The sequence below is a fragment of the Podarcis erhardii genome (genome assembly GCF_964252035.2).
Source record: "Podarcis erhardii genome assembly, chromosome: 14".
In the NCBI taxonomy this organism is placed as follows: Eukaryota; Metazoa; Chordata; class Lepidosauria; order Squamata; family Lacertidae; genus Podarcis; species Podarcis erhardii.
The window spans coordinates 16,413,712-16,437,987 of record NC_138503.1 but is presented as its reverse complement, the minus strand read 5'-3'; the positions used below and the strand labels follow the sequence as shown (position 1 = coordinate 16,437,987).

Here is a 24,276-nt window from a genome sequence, read left to right as displayed (position 1 = left end):
ATCTGATCCTTCAGGGGTACAGTTACCCCATTCAGGATCAAGGAGTCCTCCACACTAGCCCGCCCCCTGTCCCCCAAGAACAGTACTTCTGTCTTGTCAGGATTCAACCTCAATCCGTTAACAGATATTGGGCTATACTACTAAAAGACTGAGGGTTGTAGATATAAAAGCTATGAATTGAACTTGATATGCCCTGCAACACAAACTGAAGTAGGAAATGGCCTCCAACTCAACTAGTAGACGCCAATTATGAATATAATACACAATGAAACAGGAGCTGAGTTTACGTAAACACAAAAGCCACCCGTTCTCACTGTTTCTGCAATATATTTAATTTCAGTGTAAGTTCCCCTAAGAAGTTTCCTTACAGTGAAGTAGTGGATATTATTCTTCCAGCACTTTTTCATAAATAGAGTTGAAGTAAAAACCCACATAAAATACCGCATTTCTCACTCTATGAGACACACTTTTTCCCCTCTAAAAATTAAGTTGGAAATGTGTGTGTGTCCTATGGAGCGAATGCAAGCTCCTTGGCTTCAGTGAAAGCAACGCGAAGCCTCCGAAGCGCAGAGGGAGCGCTCCCTCCGCTCTCCAGAGGCTTTGCGTTGCTTTCGCTGAAGCCTGGAGAGCAAGAGGGGTTGGTGCGCACCGACCCCTCTCGCTCTCCAGGCTTCAGGGATAGCCGCCTGAAGCCTTTGGAGCGCAGCGCGAGTTCCCACTGTACTCCGCAGGCTTCAGGTTCCTTTCGCTGAAGCCAGGAGAGCAAGACTCTCCTGGCTTCAGCAGAGAGGGAGAGCTGCGCAGCGCCCCTTCAGCCAAGCGGGAGGAGAAATGGAAAGGACTCCGTTTCTCCTGCTGCTTCGCTGAAGGGGCGCTGAGCAGAGAGGGGGAGATATTTTTTTTCTTTTTCTCCCCCTCTAAAACAAGGTGCGTCCTATGGCCAGGTGCATCCTATAGAGCGAAAAATACGCTATGTTTTAACTTTTTCCTAACAGCATATCAGAGGTGTGCTGGGTTTGAGGCCGACGCTGAACATCCTGTTGGAAGCCACCCAGAGTGGCTGGGAAAGCCCAGCCAGATGGGCGGGGTACAAATAATAAATTATTATTATTATTATTATTATTATTATTATTATTATTACCACCCTCCTAGGAAATTGAAGTACAGTTACATGTGGATTATAGACCTCACAAATTATTGGCAACTAGTACCAGAACGCCACAAGTTCCAAGACACAGTAAATGCGCATTTCCCACAACAGTGTTTATTACATTTGCTCAATGGAGAATCAATTTAGCTGTGACATTGACTTGGCTTTTTTGTTCGGGGACAGCGCACAACAGGTATTAGCTTTTCACAGTTAAGTTGAACGTAACAAAGGTAGCTCACTGAGAACTAGCTCTTACTCACAGCAGCTTCAAAAATTGTGCCCACGAGTAAATTCACTGCAGGTAGAGGGAAGTTTCCAACATCATGCGAGGAAGTAAATGCACTTGGGAAGCAACAGTTGATCTATCAGTAAACGTACAGATCTTCAAGGCACAAAGCAAGGAATTAGGTCAGGGAAATCTGTGTGTGTTTATTTAACAAAAAGGGAGGATTTTTTTTATACGATATATATATATATGTACAAACTACACGAATACAAAATAAATACTTTTTTTTTTTTTAAGACACATACAAAAAAGTCAGTAAGTTGGTCAAAAGAACAAGGCTTTCGTAGAATGCCACACAAATGAAAAGCCACTTTGGAGGGAAAGACTTCTTTTCACTCACGGAAACGCATTTGTGACGTGAGGATGGCAAGCTCACTGAGGCAACGGCACCAAAACCTCCACGTAATTGATGGGGAAGAAGCCCGATTCGCCATTCAACATGCCTTCGAACCAGTTCTCATCGATCTGATTGGTCAGCGTGATGATGTCACCTTCCTTAAATCCAAGCTCACCTTCGTTTTCTGGCTCAAAGTCATATAAAGCTTGGCAGCAAGGCTGGTCCATATGTGATGAAGAACCTGCCCAGAGTCACACGAGAGAGCAATTTTTAACCTGACGTTCTGTAGGTTTTGCCCAAGATTATTCATGACCAGTTAAAACAAAATTAACCCATTGTTGTAGTATTATTATGCCGACTCAGCAGAAGGCTACTTCCTATGTTCATAGCAAGTCAATATAGGAAGCTGATTTATACCAAATCAGACCCATCAGTTCAATTAACTCAGTACTGTCTACTCCGACTGGCAGCTAGATTTCAGGCAGGAGTCCTCTCCCCATATGTACCGACCCAGACCCTCTGCATGTCATCTGAGGCCCTTCTCTATGTCCTCCATCCCAGAGAGGTTCGGAGGGTGGCCACAAGAGAGCCAGTGTGGTGTAGTGGTTAAGAGTGATAGACTCGTAATCTGGTGAACCGGGTTCGCATCTCCGCTCCTCCACATGCAGCTGCTGGGTGACCTTGGGCCAGTCACACTTCTTTGAAGTCTCTCAGCCTCACTCACCTCACAGAGTGTTTGTTGTGGGGGAGGAAGGGAAAGGAGAATGTTAGCCGCTTTGAGACTCCTTCGGGTAGTGAGAAAGCGGGATATCAAATCCAAAGAAGAAAAAGAGAATGTGTATTTTCAGGGACATGCTCTCCCCAGAGATGCTTGCCTACCACCGTCATTACACGTTGTCAGGTGCTGTTGCGCTTGCTCGAGAGTAACAAGGCAGGACTCCGACCTGTCATTTAAAGGTTTTATTTTGGTGCAAGCTATTTACAGTGAAGAGTGTGATAAGTTCTTGCCTGGCTCAATCGCTAGCAGAATCCGGGAGTGGTCTGTTTTTGTACCTCCCCCAACATGAAAGCTTCGTCACCCCCAGCCTTTTCCGCCCCTCCCTGCGCCACAGACTACTGCGCATGATGGGCGACGGCAAGGGTGTGCTTCCCTCCTCTCTGGCTGGATCAGGCGCGGTGTTAAGGCTCTTACTAGCATCCTCTGGTCCTTGCACCTCCTCTCCATTGGAGGTGGGGCTTTCCTCCTTGCCAGAAGAGGAACTGCTCCGCAAGATTTTCGGGGGCTCCCTGTAACACAACTGCCCTTCTATCTCTCGCCTCTGAGCCGATGGCAGTTCCCTGACGCACGTCTTTAGGCACCAGGCAAAAACATTCCTTACTACCCAGGCCTATGGCAATTAATGGCCTGTGAAAGTGTGGGGAGACTGTTGTGACTGTTTTATTATTAGGCTGTCTGTCAGTATGCTTTTTATTATGTCTTTATCGATGTTCTCAAGGCTTTCTTTCCAGCTGGAACTCAGTTCCGGCACCTCTCAGGTGGGCGCCGTTGCCATTACAGCCAAACCTCCGTTGTTGAACGGAATCGGTTCCGGAAGACCATTTGACTTTTGAAACGTTTGACAACCAAGGCGTGGCTTCTGACTGGTTGCAAGAGCTTCTTGCACTCAAGCAGAAGCCGCGTCAGACGTTTGGGTTCCGAAAAATGTTCCAAAACCGGAGCATTTACTTCCAGGTTTTTGGCGTTCGGGAGCCGAAACGTTCGAAAATGGAGCCGGTTAAGAACCGAGGTTTGACTGTATAAGAGAACAAGGCATTCATGGCGAGTTCCAGCACCTCTTTTTCTAGAAAAATAGCACTAGGTATTCTGTACTGTGGTACCTCAGGTTACATACGCTTCAGGTTACATACGCTTCAGGTTACAGACTCCGCTAACCCAGAAATAGTGCTTCAGGTTAAGAACTTTGCTTCAGGATGAGAACAGAAATCGTGCTTGGGCGGTGCACCGGCAGCAGGAGGCCCCATTAGCTAAAGTGGTGCTTCGGGTTAAGAACAGTTTCAGGTTAAGAACAGATCTCCGGAACGAATTAAGTACTTAACCCGAGGTATCACTGTAACGTGTTTTTAATGTTGTACACCACCCTGGGATCTGATTATGATGATGATGATGATAACACAATTGTAGAGGACTGACGGTGACTAAGGTAAAGGTACCCCTGCCCGTACGGGCCAGTCTTGCCAGACTCTAGGGTTGTGCGCTCATCTCACTCTATTTTTTTTTAAAATAATTTTTATTGGGTTTTTACATTTTATAACAACAAACACACACACAAAGACAAAAACACACAAATACAATTACATACCCTAATTTTCTTTACCCACTTTCATTGACTTCCCCCCACCCCCTCCTCTTACATCCCAGTTCCAATAATTAATTCAGCAAGTTCTTACCTAACCTCTTAAACATATTCATATTGCTTTTAAAAATTTAATTCTTTTTGTTTATCTATATTCAACTTATCCAATTCTCTTATAATCATTAATTTCTTTTTTTTTTTAAGGTCGATCTAACTTCCCTTCCACAAATTTTCCCTTTATTATATTAATTATAGGTCACATTGACCAAATAAAACAAATCATAACATTTTATAATTCTATTCTCTCTCCCCCCCTGCCCCGGTTTCTGTCCCTTCCCAAACAAATGTCCAAAAAACAAACAAAAAATAGTTCTTAGCCCGGATTCCTCACGTCCGAGGCGTCTGATTCTCTGTCAGTCCCTCTCTGCCAACTATATTGGTAGTCCTCTTTGTTGGTCCTAAGACCCCGAAGGAGTTCAGTCAGAGTCACATCATATTTTCTTTCATCCAGAATGTTAAAAAGTGTTTGCTGCGAAGGACCATCTAGTTTTCCATACTCAAGAGGAAAGTCCCAATCATGTTGCTTTATTCTTTTTAGTTTTAATATTCCAAGTACTCCAGGGACTTCCCTCTTCTTCTTTCTCATCTTTCGCAGGTTTGTAATCCAAAGGTCTTCTTGCTCATACTCTAACAATGTAGATTCCTGGTTGATATTTTCCACTTGTAGTGTCTGAACTCCTTCTTTCTTCTCTGTCAATTCCAAAGGCATCTCTTCCTGCTCAGCTGCAGAGTTTTTGTCATACGTCTCCTTTGTGCATTCAGCAGAGTTGTTTGTTTCAGAATTCAAGGTCATAAAAACTTTACTCAGAGCCATACTCTGCTCTTGCAGGATTCCCACGAGAAAGAACATTTTTTCTATCTCCGCCAGTAATTTTCCCTCTGCAGCCATTGTAATGTCACTAATTCCCCCTAGGGGGCTTTCAGTTATTTAGTAGTCCTTTTCCAATAATCTGTTACTTTGTTATTATCAGTACTTTGTTTCCAATCGCCTCAGTTCAAATGTATCACCTTTAATTCAAAGAGTTGTTAAATAACAAAATTCTTTACTTTGTCCGCCCGTTTGACAGCTTCTTTGACAGCTGTCAAACTCCTTTCACTTCTTCCTCCGGCACCCAAATAGGACACTCCCGGGTTTTTGGGGGGGATTACACACAAAGTTCCAAAGTTCCTCCCTTTCTCTCCAGCACAAAATCTTCTTCTATCAAATTTGTGAAAAACTTTTAAATCATCAAAACAGTATTCATTCTGCCTTAATTCTCCGTTCCTTGCTTTAAATCGTCTATAAGTAGAGGGGGTGCGGACTTCCCTTTAACACATCCCCCGATCGTGCCGAATTCACAGGATAAAAATTTTTTAAAGTCCAAATTCCACTACTCACGGGTCCTTTGTTATCCAGTCCAAATTTTGGGAAGAAAGTCAGCGCTCTCCGGCCATGGCTTGCGGCTTCGCTCCACTGAAGTAGCGGTCTACTCTCAGCACCACGCCACTCTCCGTACCCTCTCCGTAGCCTTTAAAAAGGCTCTTCGTGGGTCGGGGAGGGCGCTTAAGGTGCCCACCGAGTCACCAAGTCCGCAGGCTTCCGCGCCTGCGGTTTCTGAGGGTCCCCGTGTCGCCGGCACGGCAAGACCCGTCTTCAGCAGAGCCGATTCCCTCCGGAGCTCGGAGGGAATCCGCCATTAGCCGTTCGCGCTAACCCAGAAGTCCCGCTCATCTCACTCTATAGGCCGGGAGCCAGCGCTGTCCGCAGACACTTCCGGGTCACGTGGCCAGCGTGACACGCTGCATCTGGTGAGCCAGCGCAGCACACGGAACACCGTTTACCTTCCCGCTGGTAAGCGGTCCCTATTTATCTACTTGCACCCGAAGGTGCTTTCGAACTGCTAGGTTGGCAGGCGCTGGGACCGAACGACGGGAGCGCACCCCGCCACGGGGATTCGAACCACCGACCTGACGATCGGCAAGTCCTAGGCGCTGAGGCTTTAACCCACAGCGCCACCCGTGTCTGATTACTAGTGACTACTAGCCATCAAAGCTACAATCTGCCTCCACAGTTAGAGGCACCAATGCCTCTGAATAGCAGTAGCTGGAAAACACAGGAGGGGAGAGAGCTCTTGTGCTTGAATCCTGCCAGAGACGTGTTGTTGGCCACTGTATGAACAGGCTGCTGGACTACATGGGCCACTGGCCTCATCCTCTTCAGCTCTTACGTATCTGGAGATGACAGGGATTGAACCAAGGACCTTTGCTATTTGAGACAGGTGCCTTAACACTGAGTTACAGCTCGGCCGAAATATTGGGAAATATTAGAAAAAGATGGAGATAATTGGAAGCTGCAGAGTTTGGAGAAACTAAAAGATAAAGTGCGAGATTGGTTACATTATGCTCAGATTAAAGAGGCTTTTAAGTTGGATAAAAAGATAGGATTCCAGGTGGAAAAATCGAAGTTGGAAACGGAATTGTTAGAACCTAAGACTAAGGTACTTTCAAGAATGTATAACTTGCTGTTAAAATGGAATACACAAGATGAAACGGTCAAATCAGCTATGATAAAGTGGGCACAGGACACTGGGCATAATATCATGTTTGCTGACTGGGAAAGGTTATGGACCACCGGTCTGAAGTTCACGGCATGTAATGCCTTGAAAGAAAATATTATGAAAATGATATATAGCTTGCAAAAATATACCATTTGTCTGACAATAAATGTTGGAAATGTAAAGAAACTGAAGGAACGTTCTTTCACCTCTGGTGGACCTGCCCTAGAGTTAAGGCTTTCTGGGAAATATATATATATATAATGAGTTGAAAAAGGTATTTAAGTATACCTTCCCTAAGAAACCAGAGGCCTTTCTTTTAGGTATTGTCGGCCAGAGGGTGTTAAAGAAGGACCAAACATTTTTTATGTATGCAACAACAGCAGCAAGGATACTTGTCGCCAAGCATTGGAAACCCAAGATCTGCCCACACTGGAAGAATGGCAGATGCAACTGATAGACTACATGGAATTAGCAGAAATGACCGGCAGAATCCGAGACCTGGGAGAGGAGGCAGTGGAAGAGGACTGGAAGAAATTTAAGGACTACTTACAAAAACATTGCAAATTGTATGAGTGTTAAGAAAGATGCTAGATTGTAAATAATATGGCACCATTAAGCTAGTTGGAAGGAATATGAAGATAAGTGAAATTTAAGAAAAGATAAATTTTGGATAAATATTATGTTAAAATTAAGCTCTTAAGGTTTAGATAAAAGTATCTAAAATCAGGGACACAATATTGGAAAATTATAAAATAAGAATTGAAATAAGGTGATAAATTGCTGGTTAAATTTTTATAAATCAGGAACGCAGGAACGAGAGATGTGAGGAAGTCTAAAGAAGCGAAGAAAATATGGTTATTATATGTTATATGTTATTTTGTTTTTTCCTTTTTAGGAAGGGTGCTGGGAAATGAGGCCCCTTGATGGAGAAACTACAGTTCCCAGGGTTCTCGGGGGGGGGGGGAGTCATGTGTGTTGGATTTGCTTTAAATGTACAGTGGTACCTTGAGTTAAGTACTTAATTCGTTCCAGAGGTCCATTCCTAACCTGAAACTGTTCTTAACCTGAAGCACCACTTTAGCTAATGGGGCCTCCTGCTGCTGCCGTGCCACCGGAGCACGATTTCTGTTCTCATCCTGAAGCAAAGTTCTTAACACGAGGTACTATTTCTGGGTTGGCAGAGTCTGTAACCTGAAGCGTATGTAACCTGGGGTACCACTGTATTGTGTGGGTCTGCCTCTACAACCAGAGCATGTTGGTTTCTAAGTGATAATGTGGGGCATATTTTCAGGAAGGGGTCAAGGAGCAAATTTAGTAGATAAATGTTACTGCAGGCAGGCTGTCTATGTAGGTCATTAGAAACGGGAATGAAGGCAATTTATACCTTAGCCCAGAATGAAGTCAAGGGAAGGATATATTCATTTAGCGAGTTTTCATCTGCTACACATGAAGAGCTCCGAACTTAGTTTTGAGGGTTGTCAGTTTCACAAATGCATGCTTACCTGTGGTTTTTATCGATGGACTGAGTGAAATCCCATTGTGCTGCTGACCGTTGCTTATTTCAAGAGGTGTCCTTATCACCGGCTTTGGCTTGAATTCACGTCTTGGACGACTTGACGCTATGTTTATCCTGCAAACAGAGAAGTCAAGGGTCAAAAATCTATGACCCTGGAAGATGCAGAGAGCCACAGCTGGCAGTGTTTAAAGTAGGAATCTTTGGCTCACCAGATGTTGATGAATATACCTCCCATCAGCCCAATAAGCAGGTCTATTAGTCAAGACTAGGGATGGGGGGTGTATTCAATTTAGTTCACATCCAAAGCCAAATTTATCAGATTTGCACTTTCTGAAACAATATGGGAACTGAAGCACCGCCACCCTTTGAAAATCTCAATTACCTGAATTTAAGATGCAGTTCACCTACCAAAACGCTCACAAGAATGCATACACAGTGGTACCTTGGTTGTCGAACTTAATCCATTCTGGGAGTCTGTTCATCTCCTAGAATGGTTCAAAAACCAAGGCGCGGCTTCCGATTGGCTGCAGGAGCTTCCTGTACTCAATCGGAAGCAGCGGAAGTCGTGTCAGACATTTGGCTTCCAAAAAACATTTGCAAACCAGAACACTCACTTCGGGTTTGCGGCGTTCAGGAGCCAGAACGTCTGAGTACCAAGGCATTTGACAACCAAAGTACGACTGTATTAAGGAAAGTGTGCATAAAAATAAATATATTAGTAAATCTAACATACAAAAATGCAGTTAGGAGAAATGGCTCGGGAAAATGTGTACATTAGTCAATGCGGCATACATAAATGTGTTGATTAGGAGGAAGTGGCAAGAAAATGCTGAAGAATTTTCATGAGGATTAAATATCTCAAATTGCTGCAGAAATGTGAAGAACTGGATTGAAGATGGGAAAAAGGAGGAATCAAGAGAACTGAAATGGACTGTCCCTTCCATCCCTGTCAAGACTGATGGGAGTTGTAGTCCAACAATATACAGAGGACAAAAGGCTCCCCACTCCTGGTTTTAAGATGAACCAGAGGTAACCTGGACTAATTCTTACCTGTTCTGTAGCTTGCTCTGCAGATCCTCTAGAATCTCTGTAGACTGCTTATGATACTCTACTGCAGCTTCTACAAAGACTAGCAACTGGCTCACTTGCTCTATCTGAAAAGGAGGCAATGGAAAGGGAATTTATATAAAAGGCTTTGCACGATGTTCCCAAATCTGAATACACAAACAGGGGCTTGCATTGCATGATCAGGAAAAAGGGGCATCCAGCAGCCGTTATTGTTGTAGAAGACCCTAGAGCAGCCTTTGCCAACCTAGTGCCCTCCAGATGTTTGGGACAACTCCCATCAGCCTTAGCCAGTACAGTTATTGTACAAAAAAATCTGGAGGGCGCCAAGCTGGCCTAAAGAAAGGGAGGGCGCAAGGAGTAAGAACTGCAGAAAGTAGGCAAGAGAGTGAGATTGATGGTACAAAAAAGGTTGCCAAATTGTTCTTCCACACTGGTTCTTTGGAAGCATTAATATTAATATTGTTGTTTAGTCGTGTCCGACTCTTCGTGACCCCATGAACCAGAGCACGCCAGGCCCTCCTGTCTTCCACTGCCTCCCGCAGTTGGATCAAACTCATGCTGGTAGTTTCGAGAACACTGCCCAACCATCTCGTCCTCTGTTGTTCCCTTCTCCTTGTGCCCTCCATCTTTCCCAGCATCAGGGTCTTTTCCAGGGAGTCTTCTCTTCTCAGGAGGTGGCCAAAGTATTGGAGCTTCAGCTTCAGGATCTGTCCTTCCAGTGAGCACTCAGGGCTGATTTCCTTCAGAATGGAGAGGTTTGATCTTCTTGCAGTCCATGGGACTCTCAAGAGTCTCCTCCAGCACCATAATTCAAAAGCATCAATTCTTCGGTTATCAGCCTTCTTTATGGTCCAGCTCTCACTTCCACACATCATTAATTAATATTATTTACTGCATATTAACATTAATATTATTTACTGCATTTATGAACCTCTTCCCACGAGACACCCTGAAGTGATTTGCAATGAAGCAACATACACAAAGCAGTCATATGTAAAAGTGTTAAAACAGTTGCATAATTCAAAACCATTATACACAAATAAAAGCAGTTGAAAATATCGCATACATGAAACCAATTCCATCAAGGCAAGCCAGAAGCATCATCAGAGTCCAAGGACCCACTCCAGACAGGTCATAACACTCAAGGCGGATGCAAAGCAGAGCTGAAAGGGGGTGTAGCCTGGGGAGAGTTCCAGGGGCCAGAATGAGAGACCTGGGGGCCACATTTGGCCCCAAGGCCTGAGGTTCACCATTCCAGGTGTAGACAAACCTGAGCTTGGGGAACCAATAGTCAGATTCAACATAAGGTATCTTATCAGTGCTCCTGTCAGTGGTGAAGATGGAGCTCTCAGTATGTGGTGTGTCTTACCAGAGAAACCCAGAAATTGTTTCTTAGTAAACCACACACGGGGAACTCTGTGATAATCCTCACTCCTCTCACCAGGTGGCAGCCTTTCTAAAGCAATACAAAGAACAAAAACACAGCCGTTTGTGTTTGTTTTAAAGCTGCCATTAGCCATCAACATCAAGCATAGATGATTTTAAAGAAACAGACAGGAGCAGGCAAAGGCCTACCGTTTACTACAATATAGGACACGGATTGCCAGACTTTTTTGGATTCATGGCCACATTTGGAATTTTGAAAGGATGGTCACATCCACACCATTTAGGCCCCATCTGCACAATATACTGTATTAAAAGTGGTACCATGCCACTGTAAACAGGGGCTGGGAGTTGTTAGGAGACCCCTATTTCCCTCAGAGAACTACAGTTCCCAGAGTCCCTTGTGAAGAGGCGCTGGCTGTTTAATCACTCAGAAAATTATAGCTCTGTGGGGGAGAAACAGGAGTCTCCTAACAACTCTCAGCGGACTACAATTCCCAGAATTCTTTGCGCAAAGCCATGAGTGTTAAAGGTGTTAAGTTGGGGGTTGACATAGCAGACGACACAGCGATTTCTCCAAAGCAGCTCTTTATTTTGTAAGCTGGAATAGAGCTGACTCGCAAACAGCTCAGCCGGCCTGCTTTTATAGGCAGCCGGCTGTCAACATTGTAGCAACAACAACCCAGAGTTTCCCGCCTAAAATAACTGACGTGGACCTGAGTGAAAACTATCTACAGACCTGAGTGAAAACTATCTACAGTATCCCCCTGCTGGCCCAGGGTGAAACTTCACTACATAACAAAAGGGGTATGGCGCCAATTTAAATGTGCAGTGCACATGGAGCCGCAAAGCAAACACAACCGAAGTGAGAAAGTGTTGCTGTTGTTCAGCTCAAAGGGAGTGGCTTTCTCACCACCTTGTGACAAAAGAAGGGCAGGGACTGGGGTGCTGGGATGCCCCAAGGCATTGAGGCCACCAAGGGAAGCCCTCAAGGGTACCATGATGTCCACAGATACAGTGGCTCGGGCACCTGTGGCAGCGCACCCCAGGGCGGGGCGAGGCATCCATAGGGGAAGGGTGCACTGTGGGGCCTCTGGAGTCTGCCTGCCTCCTCCCACTCAGCCGTCCTAAACCGTGGGGGGGGGGGAGGAAGGGAGCGGGCAGACCATTTGGGCAGGAGAGATGCGTGACTTGGGCGCACTGCAGGCCCCGCGGTGAGTGCCCCCCGGCATTTTGTCACCCCCCTCAGTGGTGACACGCAGGGCGGTCCACACCCACCACACACCCCTTCCTCCACCCCTGCACAGATACCACACTGGCAGCCCCAGATAATAACAATAACAATAACAATTTATTATTTATACCCCGCCCATCTGGCTGAGTTTCCCCAGCCACTCTGGGCGGCTCCCAATCGAGTGTTAAAAACAATACCGCATTAAATATAAATAAATAAAGATTAACAGGTTTAAAATAAAGATATAGCACCTTTGAGACTACTGCATACCCTCCAACACGACACGGCCTCAATTTCCAAGGCACCACCTCCTGGGTCCAAAATCCCACACAAATCACATGACCCATGCAAGATCGCACACCTGGAAAAAGCACTTTTTCATGGCAATATCTCAGCCTGAAGTCATGCAAAAGCAAGGCACCCAAATTGGCCACCAATTTCGGATAAACTGGGATGTCCCAGTTTTTCCAGGGCAGTTGTTGACAGATATGATGTTGAGACCACTCCAAGGGGGCTGCATTGTATAATATATTTCTAAACTCATCAGTTCTGTATTTGGAACTGGAAAAGGAAAGTGGCTGATACACAGCCGTACAAGAACTGTATTCTCAAAGGCTGTCAACTGATTTAAGAATTTTAGGCTCCAGTCCTACACACACTTGAATTCAACAGGGCTTACTTTTGAGTAGACATTGGCTGCATTCACTTTATTGTATTTTCCTGTTGTTTCCTTATCTGTTAATTGTTTGCATTTTATGTGCTCTTTCACACAATGTAAAAGCCAATTCTGGAAATCTAGCAAAAGCTTAGCATTCATTTCTGTGTTAATTGTATCCAGAAAACAAAACCCAATTTCAGCTCCGTTAACTGGGAAAATCACGGGAGTTCTATGTTGCAATTTTACACAACAAAATATGGAGAGGTATCCTGGCATACCGTTTTTTCCTAGTATTTGAAACATGGTGGTATATGAATCAAAAAGCCACGGTGCCATAACACAACAGGTAATGTAGTGTAAAAGGAATGCCAGAAATCAGGACAGAAGTACCAGCTAGCATTATAACCAGGAACATTAATACAATAAACCTCATATCTAATGGCAACCAAATGTTTTGATAAAATGTTATTAACTGTTGTTTTTTTGATGTTTAAAATTGTTTTTAAATGCTTAAAATATGTTGGTTTAAGATTTTGACATTTGCCGCCCTTGGGCTCCTCTAGGAGTAAAGGCAGGATACAAATATACCAAACAAACAAACTATAAACGAAATCTTCTCTATAACAGTAAAGGATCAGGAGAATGTATTATAGCAGAGCACTAAATGAATCTGGTACTATGGTTGTTTTTCATTATGTGTTCTGGGATTGTAAACATCAAGATCAAGATAATACACGCCCACTTTTGCGCCACTGTTTACACATCTCTTTTGTATAGAGTTTGTGACTGTATGGCTTAAAAACCTTGATTGTAAAAGGTAAAGGTAAAGTTTCCTGCTTGGCAGGGGGTTGGACTCGATGGCCCTTGTGGTCTCTTCCAACTCTATGATTCTATGATTCTATGAAATGATCCCTGGACGGTTAAGTCCAGTTAAAGGCAACTATGGGGTTGCGGCATTCATCTCTCTTTCAGGCCGAGGGAGCAGGCATTTGTCCACAGACAGCTTTCTGGGTGATGCGGCCAGCAGGGCTAAACTGCTTCTGGCACAATGGGACACCATGACAGAAGCCACAGCACACAAAAACGCTGTTTACTTTCACACCGCAGTGGTACCTATTTATCTACTTGCACTGGTGTGCTTTTGAACTGCTAGGCTGGCAGGAGCTGGGACAGAGCAATGGGAGCTCACCCCGTTGTGGGGATTCGAACCATCAACCTTCCTATCAGCAAGCCCAAGAGGCTCAGTGGTTAAACCACAGCGCCACCCGCATCCTACTTTGATTGTACACACACACACACACACACACACACACACACACACACACACATTAGTAGTTAGGACACTGCTACCACATGGAATGCACACAAACACACCAAATCAGTCCTTGCACTCTCAAAGACCTTAAAATCAGCAAGAGGATCTTACATCATTTTCTAAAAAGTTGAACATGCTCCTCTCTGCCAGTTCTTTGGATTCCTCGAACTTTTCCACAGCTTGCTTAACCTCCTCATCTGGTATCTTCCCTAGACGCTTCTTTTTGTAATCGTAATCTAAACGCCGGCCTTCTAGTTTCTTCAGGTGGTGCTGTGTTCAAAACAAAAATCCAAACAGAAAGATATCCAATTGCTAAGAATCCAAATGGCAAGGAGCCCCAAATGACGTTTTGCAAGCATGTTTCGGTTAAAGACGATATTATGTTGATTTATGCACTTAGGGAAAGTCACGTGGGATGTCAGCCAAAAAAAAAACACCCCTCAACCAAAGAAACCCAGCATCTGTGAACTCTCCAAATACTACTCAGCAATAAATCCTTTCATGCAGGACACTTCACTCAATGGGGGGGGACGGGACGGACCTTTAGACTCCCCGAATGAGAAGCAAGAGACTGCCAAAATATGATTTCACTTTGCATCCTGGCTTTCAGTCAAGTTCTGAATTTTTTATTATTATTCTGACTGCAGTGTGGTAGTTAACACAAGAGAGATAATGACAAACCATGGTTAACACGAGAGACATAATGCTAAACCATGGTTGCATTTGAATATGAAAAGCGGGGGGGGGGGGAGCTGTGGTCCTCCGGATCGTGTTGGACGCCAACCCCATCAGCTACAAAGAGAAGCAGAGGAAACTGGAGAGGCTTAGCAGGGAGAAAAGCAAACCCTGGTTCTATCAGGTTTCTCCACAGCTATTTTATCTCTCCTTCAGCAGCTAATTTTCTCAATGGGTGGGAGGGGGAGAAACAGGCCTCATTCACACTTTTCCTTATCCTGTGTCTAGAAAGCATGCATCCAAGCAGTTTTGCCTTTCCCCTGGAAAACTTGTTCTTTAGTGCTGAATCGGAGAAAACTTGAACCCGGAGAAAACCTGATTGACATCTGCTCCCATTCAGCAGTAAACAGTGGGTTTTCCTGGGGGAAAGCAGCAAGGAAAGCGGAAGTGTAAACGAGCCTGTAAAGGAAATTAGCTGCTAATAACCTAGCTTTCCCCAAAGCTGCTAACCATGGTTTCCCATTTTACCCAAACCAGGAAACGATAGCTATCGGAAAACTTCCTGGTTTGTTTACTTGCTTGTGCGAAGAGAGGGGTGACAGGATTGCTAATATTTTACAATGGTTGGGAGGGGGAGAACAGGGATGATTAGCCGCTGTGGACAGAGAAGCCCCGCTAAGGCTCAGAGAGGGAAGATGTTCCCATTGCTCCAAACCAAATAGAGCTATAGCAGAATTAGAGATGCTCACGGTAAAAGTTCGGAGACACTTTGTGAAATTTCTCAAGGGATTGATGCACCACACCCCCTGGCACATTTGAAAAGGCAAAACACGCAAGCCAGAAATAAACTCACCCCAATCTCTTTTAAATCCTTGTCTTGCAACAGCTGGAGAGGATCGATGAAGTTTTGCTTGACATTGATGTCCAGAGAGTCTTTCACTTCGCCCATCAGCTTCATGCTCTCCCCTGAATCGATTAGGGCAGTGCCTTGTAGGGAAGAAGCAACACTCATTAAATCAAATTAGTACCATATGTGCTATAGAAGAGGGCAAAACCCTAACAACCTAGGTATTAAAACCATATGCTCCATTGTCACCCTCCGTTCTCATAAATATGAACAGCTTTTCAATCCCCTGTATTTTCCCCTGTCCTCGTGTTGTAGGCAGGAACAGCTCACAATCCAAGCCCCCCACTTACCTTTTTGGGGGTGGGGCCACATTCTGTTTTTAGAAAGCCATAGGCAGGGCTTTTTTCCAGGCCTCAGCAGAGCTCAGTTCTGGCACCTCTCAGGTGGGCACCATTGCCATTATAAGAGAACATGGTCAGGGGAGGAGGAAGGGGGTGGAGGGGGCAGTACGCCCCGGGTGCCACTCTGAGAGGGGTGACAAGATGGCCCCTATCTCCCCCCAGCTGTAGAGCGGCCGACCGCTCTCACACACTATCCGTACAGGCTCCCTCTCACACAGCGACCGTATGGGCTGCTGCGCGTGAGCAGTCCGTATGGAATGCTGCTTGTATGGGTTGCTGCACATGCACACTTTGTCCGAGCATCGCTGTGCAAGCGGCAGCCCATACAGACTGCACATATGCGGCATTCCTTACAAAGTGCGCACATGCGGGAAGCCGCACATGCACAGTCTATACGGGCTGCGCTGCCCCAGGTGCCGGAGAGGGTTCCTCTGCCACTGAACATGGTGAGTTCCGGCACCTCTTTCTCTAGAAAAATAGGTGGGTGTGGTGTGGAGAAAACCACCTCACAGGACTAATAATAATAATAATAAATTTTATTTATATCCCGCCCTCCCCAGCCGAAGCCGGGCTCAGGACGGCTAACAACAATAAAATAGTGCAACATTCTAAAAACATTTCATTATAAAAATTAATTAAAATCAAATTGATGGCAACCATTAAGCTAAATTTCTGTGAAGGTTGCCAAAGGAGGGAGTCAGGCTGCCTGTCAATGTCTTCTGCCAGTCTAAGATTTTGTACTTTTAGAGGACCGTCTTTAGTATGGCAAATACATGAAATGTGTCTGCCTGTGTGAACTGTACTCTCTCACGTTCATTCTGTCTCAGCCTTGCCTCTCCTCCCTCTATTACCTCCTCCACTGTAAGCTTCATGGGGCAGGGCCTGCCTTCCCCACCACAACCACATGCACAGGCCACAGAAGCCACATAGCTGCAGAAGCTCACCAAATGCGGAGTCCTCTCCGAGTTCTCTCCCATATCGAAGCATACACTCTCCAAGCAGCCCTTCTGTCTGAGGGTACCCTGTGGCTTTCACTTGCCCTCGTATCTTGGACACGGTATTCAGCATTCCCAGCTTGGCTCTGTAGGCTTAAAAACAATAACAACAACAACATTGCAGACATTGGTGAGGCATAAAAGGAATACCTAAATATCCATTTGAAGAAAGACATATGGGCTTATTATCCCCACGTACTGGGGTAAAGAATCGGAAGTGTCGTGGCAAATTCAGAAGTGCAGGGTTCCTTCATGATAGCCACAGCCACACCACCTTCTAAGACTGTACAGCCATCTTATAATTATACCATCACCATAATACAGTGGTACCTCTGGTTGCAAATGGGATCCGTTCCGGAGGCCCGTTTGCAACCTGAAAAGCCTTCAACCTGAAGCGCCGTATCTGGACGTGTGTGTGGTGTGATTTGGTGCTTGTGCGCAAGCGGCAAAACCTGGAAGTAACCCTTTCCAGTAATTCCAGGTCACAGCGGGACACAACCTGAAAAGACGTAACATAAAGCAAATGTAACATGAGGTGTGACTGTAATGGGATGTGCATTGCAATGAACAGTGCTGATTGCCACGTGTTCCAGCTAGACAGACTATTTTATGCGCATGTACAGGAGCAAATGATTTGGAGTGATTAAGGTGTGTTTTCCTCGACGTTCCACTGGACATAACAGAACTTGCACACCATTCTCTTGAATCGGCAGCACCTTGTGTTTCAAGTGTTCCAAAACGTTTAGCTTTGGAACATGCAGAACCACTCTTCAGTGCTCTTCCTATGCACCTTATCCAAAGCGACCCTAGGAGCCAATCCTCAGTGGCTGTCAGGTAGTAGAGGAACCAACCCTCACGTCAGGCTGCCAGGAACAGATCAGACAAGGAAATGTCCTTACTATCTGCTTTTTATTCAATATTTACAGAGAGAGGCTTGGGAATGCAGCGTTGTCCCGAGTCAATCTCCATTCCCCTTCTCTCCCACTTCCTCATTCGTCATCTCTTCTATGGGTGGCGCTGAGGGCCCTTTGCTTCTGAGCTCTTTGCTCTCCTACTTTTAAGGCTCGCCAGGTGCTGGGATATGGTGGGTCTGGAACGCTTTCTAGTGATAACGTGTCAGCCAGCTGCTGCTCTGGCCCTGCTTCCTCCTCCTCTCCCATAATTCCCCAGCTTTCCCCCTCATCTTCCTCTGAGCTGTGACCTCCCTCAAACCCCTGTTGTAATTCCGTCTTCTTCTTCTCTAGAAGGGTCAGGCTGGGGAGGCGGCCTCCACCATTCCTGCTCTGACCAGTCCCTGATATTGGCTGACTCACTTTTTCACTCTGATTGGATTCAATCAGTACGAAGGATGAAATGACTTCTTGGTAGAAAACAACAACAACCCTCTCCTTTCATGCTGATTGGGTGGCTCAGGAATTATTATTATTAAATTATTATTATTATTATTTCCTTATTACCATTTGAACTTATATACTGCCCTATACGCACAGGTCTCAGGATGGTTCACAGGATAAAATCAGAAAATAAAACCAAGTATGTAATCAATATATAAACAATAACCCAATAAACACCACCCCCAGCTGAAAGCTGGGACCCTGCTGCAGAAATAGTAATGAGTCTTTAGTCCTGGACCACTACTCCTCTTGAAATAATTCTGCCTTACATTATAAGAATATTGTTACTAGGGCAACAATGCTGTCCTCTTTTAAAGGAATATGATGCCTCTTAATGCCAGCTTCTGGGGATCAAGAGCAGGAGAGTGCAAAACTATGGTTCTAAAGACTGAGAACTACACGGAAATTTTCTTCTCCAAGAATTGCTTAGGGGAAGTGCAACACAAGGAGCAGAGGGGGCTGGCTTATATTATTCTAGTACAGTGGTGCCCCGCAAGACGAATGCCTCGCAAGACGGAAAACCCGCTAGACGAAAGAGTTTTCCATTTTGGAGGTGCTTCGCAAAACGAATTTCCTATGGGCTTGCTTTGCAAGACGAAAATGTCTTGCGAGTTCCTGTGGGTTTTTCCCCCTCCCCCCCTTTTCTAAGCCGCTAAGCCGCTTATCAGCTGATCCGCTAAGCCGCTTATCAGCTGATCCACTAAGCCGCTTATCAGCTGATCCACTAAGCCGCTAATAGCACTAATTCGCTAAGCCGCTAATGGGCTTGCTTCGCAAGACGAAAAAACCGCAAGACGAAGAGACTCCCGGAACGGATTCTTTTCGTCTTGCGAGGCACCACTGTATAATATAACCACAGACAGTGGTTCTCGGAGATCTCTCTCAAACCTTTTAACTATACACAGAGCCGTCTTTCCTATTGGGCTTACTGGCGCGTTGCGCCAGGGCGCTGGTCTCTCAGGGGCGCCCCAACGAGTGGGGAAGCTGTGCAGCTTTGCCAATGGCCTCCCCTCTCCCTACACACCCGCCAGCTGTGCCCCATCAACCATATGTATGGCAGGCGTGCAGCTTGCGTCCCAAGCCCCTGCGGGAGGAGAGCGGTCCCCACAGAGGCTTGGGGAAAGGTTGACAACTCTGGCAAACGGGCGGCGCCAGAGGGATCCACGGCGCCGGATCTGCTTAAGACGGCCCTGATTATACATCCCAGGGATAGTTACAGCCCCACTCCAATGCTAAGTATTCTTATTATTCCAAATTTCATTGAGGTCAGTGGGTGTTTGCGTGTGGGCCAAATATGCAGGATAAAGCTCAGTTCACCAAAGCAGACCTTTCCCAGCAAACCATCTGTAGCAAAAAAAGAGGTTTTAACAGACCCTGCTATGAATGTTATTTGTTCTCAAACTGCGATAATAAAAGTTCAGCTGATGAGTAAAACTCCCCACCCCCACTTTCTCTGAAAATGCACTTGGTCAGTTAAGAAAAGAAAAGAAAAGAAAAGAAAAGAAAAGAAAAGAAAAGAAAAGAAAAGAAAAGAAAAGAAAAGAAAAGTATCTGGCTGGACAGATAAGCAGTGTGTGCTGGAACCAATGAGAAAGAAATCCTTCATTTCTCAGTGCATACTATGTCTCATTTCACAGAGATATTACATATTCACAAAGATATTGGTATATGTCAAGAATGGTACAGATTTCCAATCTAGAGGGCAGTTTCTAGATCAGTTTTTACAGGGTAATGTCACAAACAGGCAATGTTTATAACGATTCCGTGGCTGTTCTTTCTGAAAACTGCAATTTCATGTGGAAAACTCTTGACAAAACGGAAGCACGGTTCTTGCGAACATAGCCTTGACTTTCACATGACTGTATCTCTAACTCACAAAAAAGGCCAGAGTGCAAAACTGCACCAGTTCCAACTGTGCAGACAAAAAAATAAATTCATCCCCAAACTATTTTAAAGAGAAGCGTCAATGGAAAAAGTATTCACAAATAAAGCTACTGAGTCTACTTCAACACCATGTAATTTCTCAGACTCTCTACATGACAATTACTTTGCCTAGCATTTTATAGATGTTTATCCTATCTTTCAGGGCGTATACTGTCACAAGGCAATCTACAAACACAAAATCCCAAATGATTAAAACAGCATAAAATAGGGATGGGGGTGTTGCTGGACTCCAAGTCCTATCAACCCCAATCAGCTTGACCAATGGGAATGGACAATGGGAGTTGTAGTCCATCAACATTTGGAGGCCACAGCTCCCCCACCCCAGCACAGAACACCAGCATTTGAATGTTAACACTAACATTACAGCAGCAGCCACACATTTGCTAAAAAGTGGGATTCATAACATTAGCCAAAGGAAGACTAAACGCTATGGGTTCTGCTGGGGTGACAGGGGCCCTGGCAGGCCCCCCCCCACAAGGATTCCAGCTGATTATATTGACCCAGATCTACATATACTGCACTTTAAACAGTGTATTCATTGTATTGTGCCTCCTCCTTGAGAGGTCCAGAGGGTGGCAAATCGAGAACGGGGCCTTCTCTGCAGTGGCTCCCCATCTGTGGAATGCTCTCCCCAGGGAAGTTCACCTGGCACCTTCATTATACACTTTTAGGCACCAGGCAAAAACTTTCCCTTTTAACCAGGCCTTGGGTTGATTTGATTGACATCCTATGCCCTTATAAAATATGGTTCTTTCTTTGGGGGGGGGTGCTATTGGACTGCTGTTTTTATTTTGATTACAGTGGTGCCCCGCAAGACGAATGCCTCGCAAGATGGAAAACCCGCTAGACGAAAGGGTTTTCCGTTTTGGAGGCGCTTTGCAAAACGAATTTCCCTATGGGCTTTCTTCGCAAGACGAAAATGTCTTGCGAGTTCCTGCGTTCCCCCCCCTTTTCTCCCCCTTTTTCTAAGTCGCTAAGCCGCTTATCAGCTGATCCGCTAAGCCGATAAAAGCCGATAAAAGCCGCTAAGCCGCTAATAGCGCTAATCCGCTAAGCCGTCAATGGGCTTGCTTCACAAGACGAAAAAACCGCTAGACGAAGAGACTCGCAGAAAGGATTAATTTCGTCTTGCGAGGCACCACTGTATATATTTTGCGGTTTTTTATTTTTATTTTGTTCTGTGAACCACCCTGAGACCTCCAGGTATAGGGCGGTATAATAATAATAATAATAATAATAATAATAATAATAATAATTGTCAGGGTTTTAGGGAGAGAGGAGACAGAGAGCGAGGGCGAGGAGGAAGAGGACGACAACGAGCCGAGGTTGTCCCAAAGTCCGTCTAGCGAATCAGAGGATTCCCAGAAGGGAGCCCCCCTGGTCAGGCCAAGGGGCAATAGAGAGGGAATCAGTCAGAAAGAGGGGAACGAAGAGGGAATCCCCAGTGGGAGTGGCAAAGCGGGACCAGCTCCCCCGTCGGAACGGAGTGGAGGGGGGGGAGTTGCCAGTGTGTCAGAAAGAGCAGGACAGGAAGGAGGAAGGGGGAGGAGTTCGGAGCAAGACGTCCTGCCTGAAAGGGAGGAGTGTAGTACCGAGAGCAGCGTAACTGTAGAAAGGAGGGTCAGAGGCAACGTACGCGCGCCAAGTTCAAATATAGAGGCGCGCGGAAATGAGGAGAGCTCTGAGGAGGAGCCTGGTGCCAAAGCACGAAGGAGGGGGGAGCAGGCGGGAGAAGACTCAGCCTCTGGGGAGTCCCGGAAAGAGGGAAGACAGGGGGGCAGGAAGACCCTGCGGAAAAGGAAAGAGAGGAAAAGGTGGAGCAGTACAAGCCTCTTAAATTGGTGCAGGGGAGGGACGGACTCAGAGGGGACTTCTAACATCTAAGGGTAACAGATGCGGAGCCACGGAGTTTGGATGTAATGACGACAATGATCTTCAATAAAACCTTTTGTATATAGCTTGGACTGGACTTTGGTCTCTTGTGAGCTGGGACCCAGGGTGGCTCTGACAATAATAAATAATAGTCCAGTAGCACCTTATAGACCAACTACGTTTGTTCTGGTATAAGCTTTCATATGCATGCACACTTCTTCAGATAGCTTATACCAGAACAACCTTAGTTGGTGTATAAGATGCTACTGGACAAATTTCTATTTTTATTATTTTTATTTCGACTACGTCAGACTGACACGGCTACCTACCTGAATTATTAAGTTAAAAAGTCATTTAGTAATATATTTGCTGCACTGGTAGAACATTGTTTCATAAGGGAAAACACAAGTACAAGGCTCCCGAATGCCTTGGGAGTCAAACGTTTCAGTTCCCGAACGAGTGAAAACCGGAAGGGAGTGTTCCGTTTCTCGAACGTTCTTTTGGAAGCCGAATGTCTGACGGGGCTTCCGATTGGCTGCAGGAGCTTCCTGCAGCCAATCAGAAGCCACGCTTTGAAAGTCAAATGTTTCGGAAGTCGAACGGACTTCTGGAACGGATTCTGTTCGACTTCTGAGTTACGGCAGTACATCGCTAAAGATTGTTATGCAATAGACTGCACTACAAGAATCAACTGTTGCATTGGATTCTTTTGTTGTAGAACCTTCAAACTCTGCCATCTGCTTGCATACAGGCTCTTGCCATAGCAGACCAGAGTGTGTTGATTATGACCTGTATAACTCCTGATGGAAGAATGACATCCAGTGTTTGGATGCTGGGAGTACGAAAGAGCAGCCATGGAGGTAAGATGGACTAGCACCATCCCCATCCAATGGATGGAACCAGAAGAAGAAAAATTGCACGGTGTGTCTGCACTGAAGTGACAGAACAAAACAGAACTGAACTGGATTTCCCTTATAGAGGAGCTACTGGCAGGTAGAGGGATCAGAGATTTCATGGTACAAAAGCATCCAGCCATAATAGGTTGTTGTGCCCAGAAGCCAAGCAAGGCGTGCTTGGAGCAGATCTGATGACCTGGATTTGCAGTGAAACATCTGGAAGAGGCTATTGGAATCATCTCTATTTACCTGGATTAGGTTGCAGATATTCAGTGGACTTTGACAGGAGTTCTGCCACAGCTTTGTTGGTGATGTCAATCTTCTGCAATACAAACATATCAAGGCTTTTAAGGAAAATTTCATCGAAATGCCTGTTATCACTCCGTTCAGATGCACCATAAAAGACTGCGCGTTCTATGGAAATAACCAGAGAAGGCATCCAGTCAACTAAGTCAGAGATGGAGAACATCTGGCCTTCCAGATGCTGTTGGAAGACAACTCCCATCAGTCCCAACCATCAAGGCCAATCGTCTAGGAAGGTGGGAGTTGTAGTCCAGCAATGTCAGGAGGGTCACAGGTTCCACATCTCAGAACAAAGTAAAACTGGGACAAGTGTGTGACAAAATGAGATCATGGCAAGATGGACATATATGTATTCTGTCCAGTAGTAAAGGTAAAAATAAAGGACCCCTGGACCCAGTCAAAGGTGACTATGGGGTTGCGGCGCACATCTCGCTTTCAGGCCGAGGGAGCCAGCGTTTGTCCACAGACAGCTTTCCAGGTCATGTGGCCAGCATGACTAAACCACTTCTGGCACAACAGGACACTGTGACAGAAGCCAGAGCACACGGAAACACCATTTACCTTCCTGCCACATTGGTACCTATTTATCTACTTGCACTGGCATGCTATCAAACAGCTAGGTTAGCAGGAGCTGGGACAGTGCGACAGGGACTCATTCCGTCATGGGGATTCGAACCACCGACCTTCTGATCGGCAAGCCCAAGAGACTCAGTGGTTTAGTGCCACCTGCGTCCAATAGTAGAGCTGGTAAGAATGCCTAGCTGTTAGAATGGTAGGCTTTCATTTCAGGTAAACAATATTTGCTTCTTTCTATAATCTCACCCCACACTCCGTAGTTATTTTCCTTATAACATGGCAAGTTTATTTTACTATACTGATATGGTGCAATGGAAGTGAATAGCACTAATTCACGAGCGAGGATCTGCACTCAAGTCAAATATCTATTTCTTCCTACCTTGTTGTGAAGGAAAAATTAGAAAGATCCGCCTTTGTAACCCTGAGCAACTTGAAGGAAAAACAAAAACATACACATCTAACTCATACATAAAAA

General features: G+C 45.4%; 1 protein-coding gene across 2 annotated transcripts in view; it reads right to left on the bottom strand.

The window, feature by feature from the left end:
- Window positions 1-1,244: 1,244 nt before the first annotated feature.
- SH3GL3 (SH3 domain containing GRB2 like 3, endophilin A3) overlaps window positions 1,245-24,276 on the bottom strand; it is a 48,120-nt gene continuing 25,088 nt past the window's right edge. For both annotated transcript variants that reach the window (XM_081839215.1, XM_081839216.1), the window contains 7 exons: window positions 23,172-23,244; window positions 16,766-16,909; window positions 15,427-15,560; window positions 14,010-14,168; window positions 9,291-9,394; window positions 8,227-8,354; window positions 1,245-2,014 (listed from right to left, as the gene is read on the bottom strand). In XM_081839215.1, the coding sequence (XP_081695341.1) occupies window positions 1,809-2,014; window positions 8,227-8,354; window positions 9,291-9,394; window positions 14,010-14,168; window positions 15,427-15,560; window positions 16,766-16,909; window positions 23,172-23,244 (948 nt within the window). In that variant the 3' untranslated portion in view covers window positions 1,245-1,808. The remainder of the gene's footprint in view (window positions 2,015-8,226; window positions 8,355-9,290; window positions 9,395-14,009; window positions 14,169-15,426; window positions 15,561-16,765; window positions 16,910-23,171; window positions 23,245-24,276) is intronic.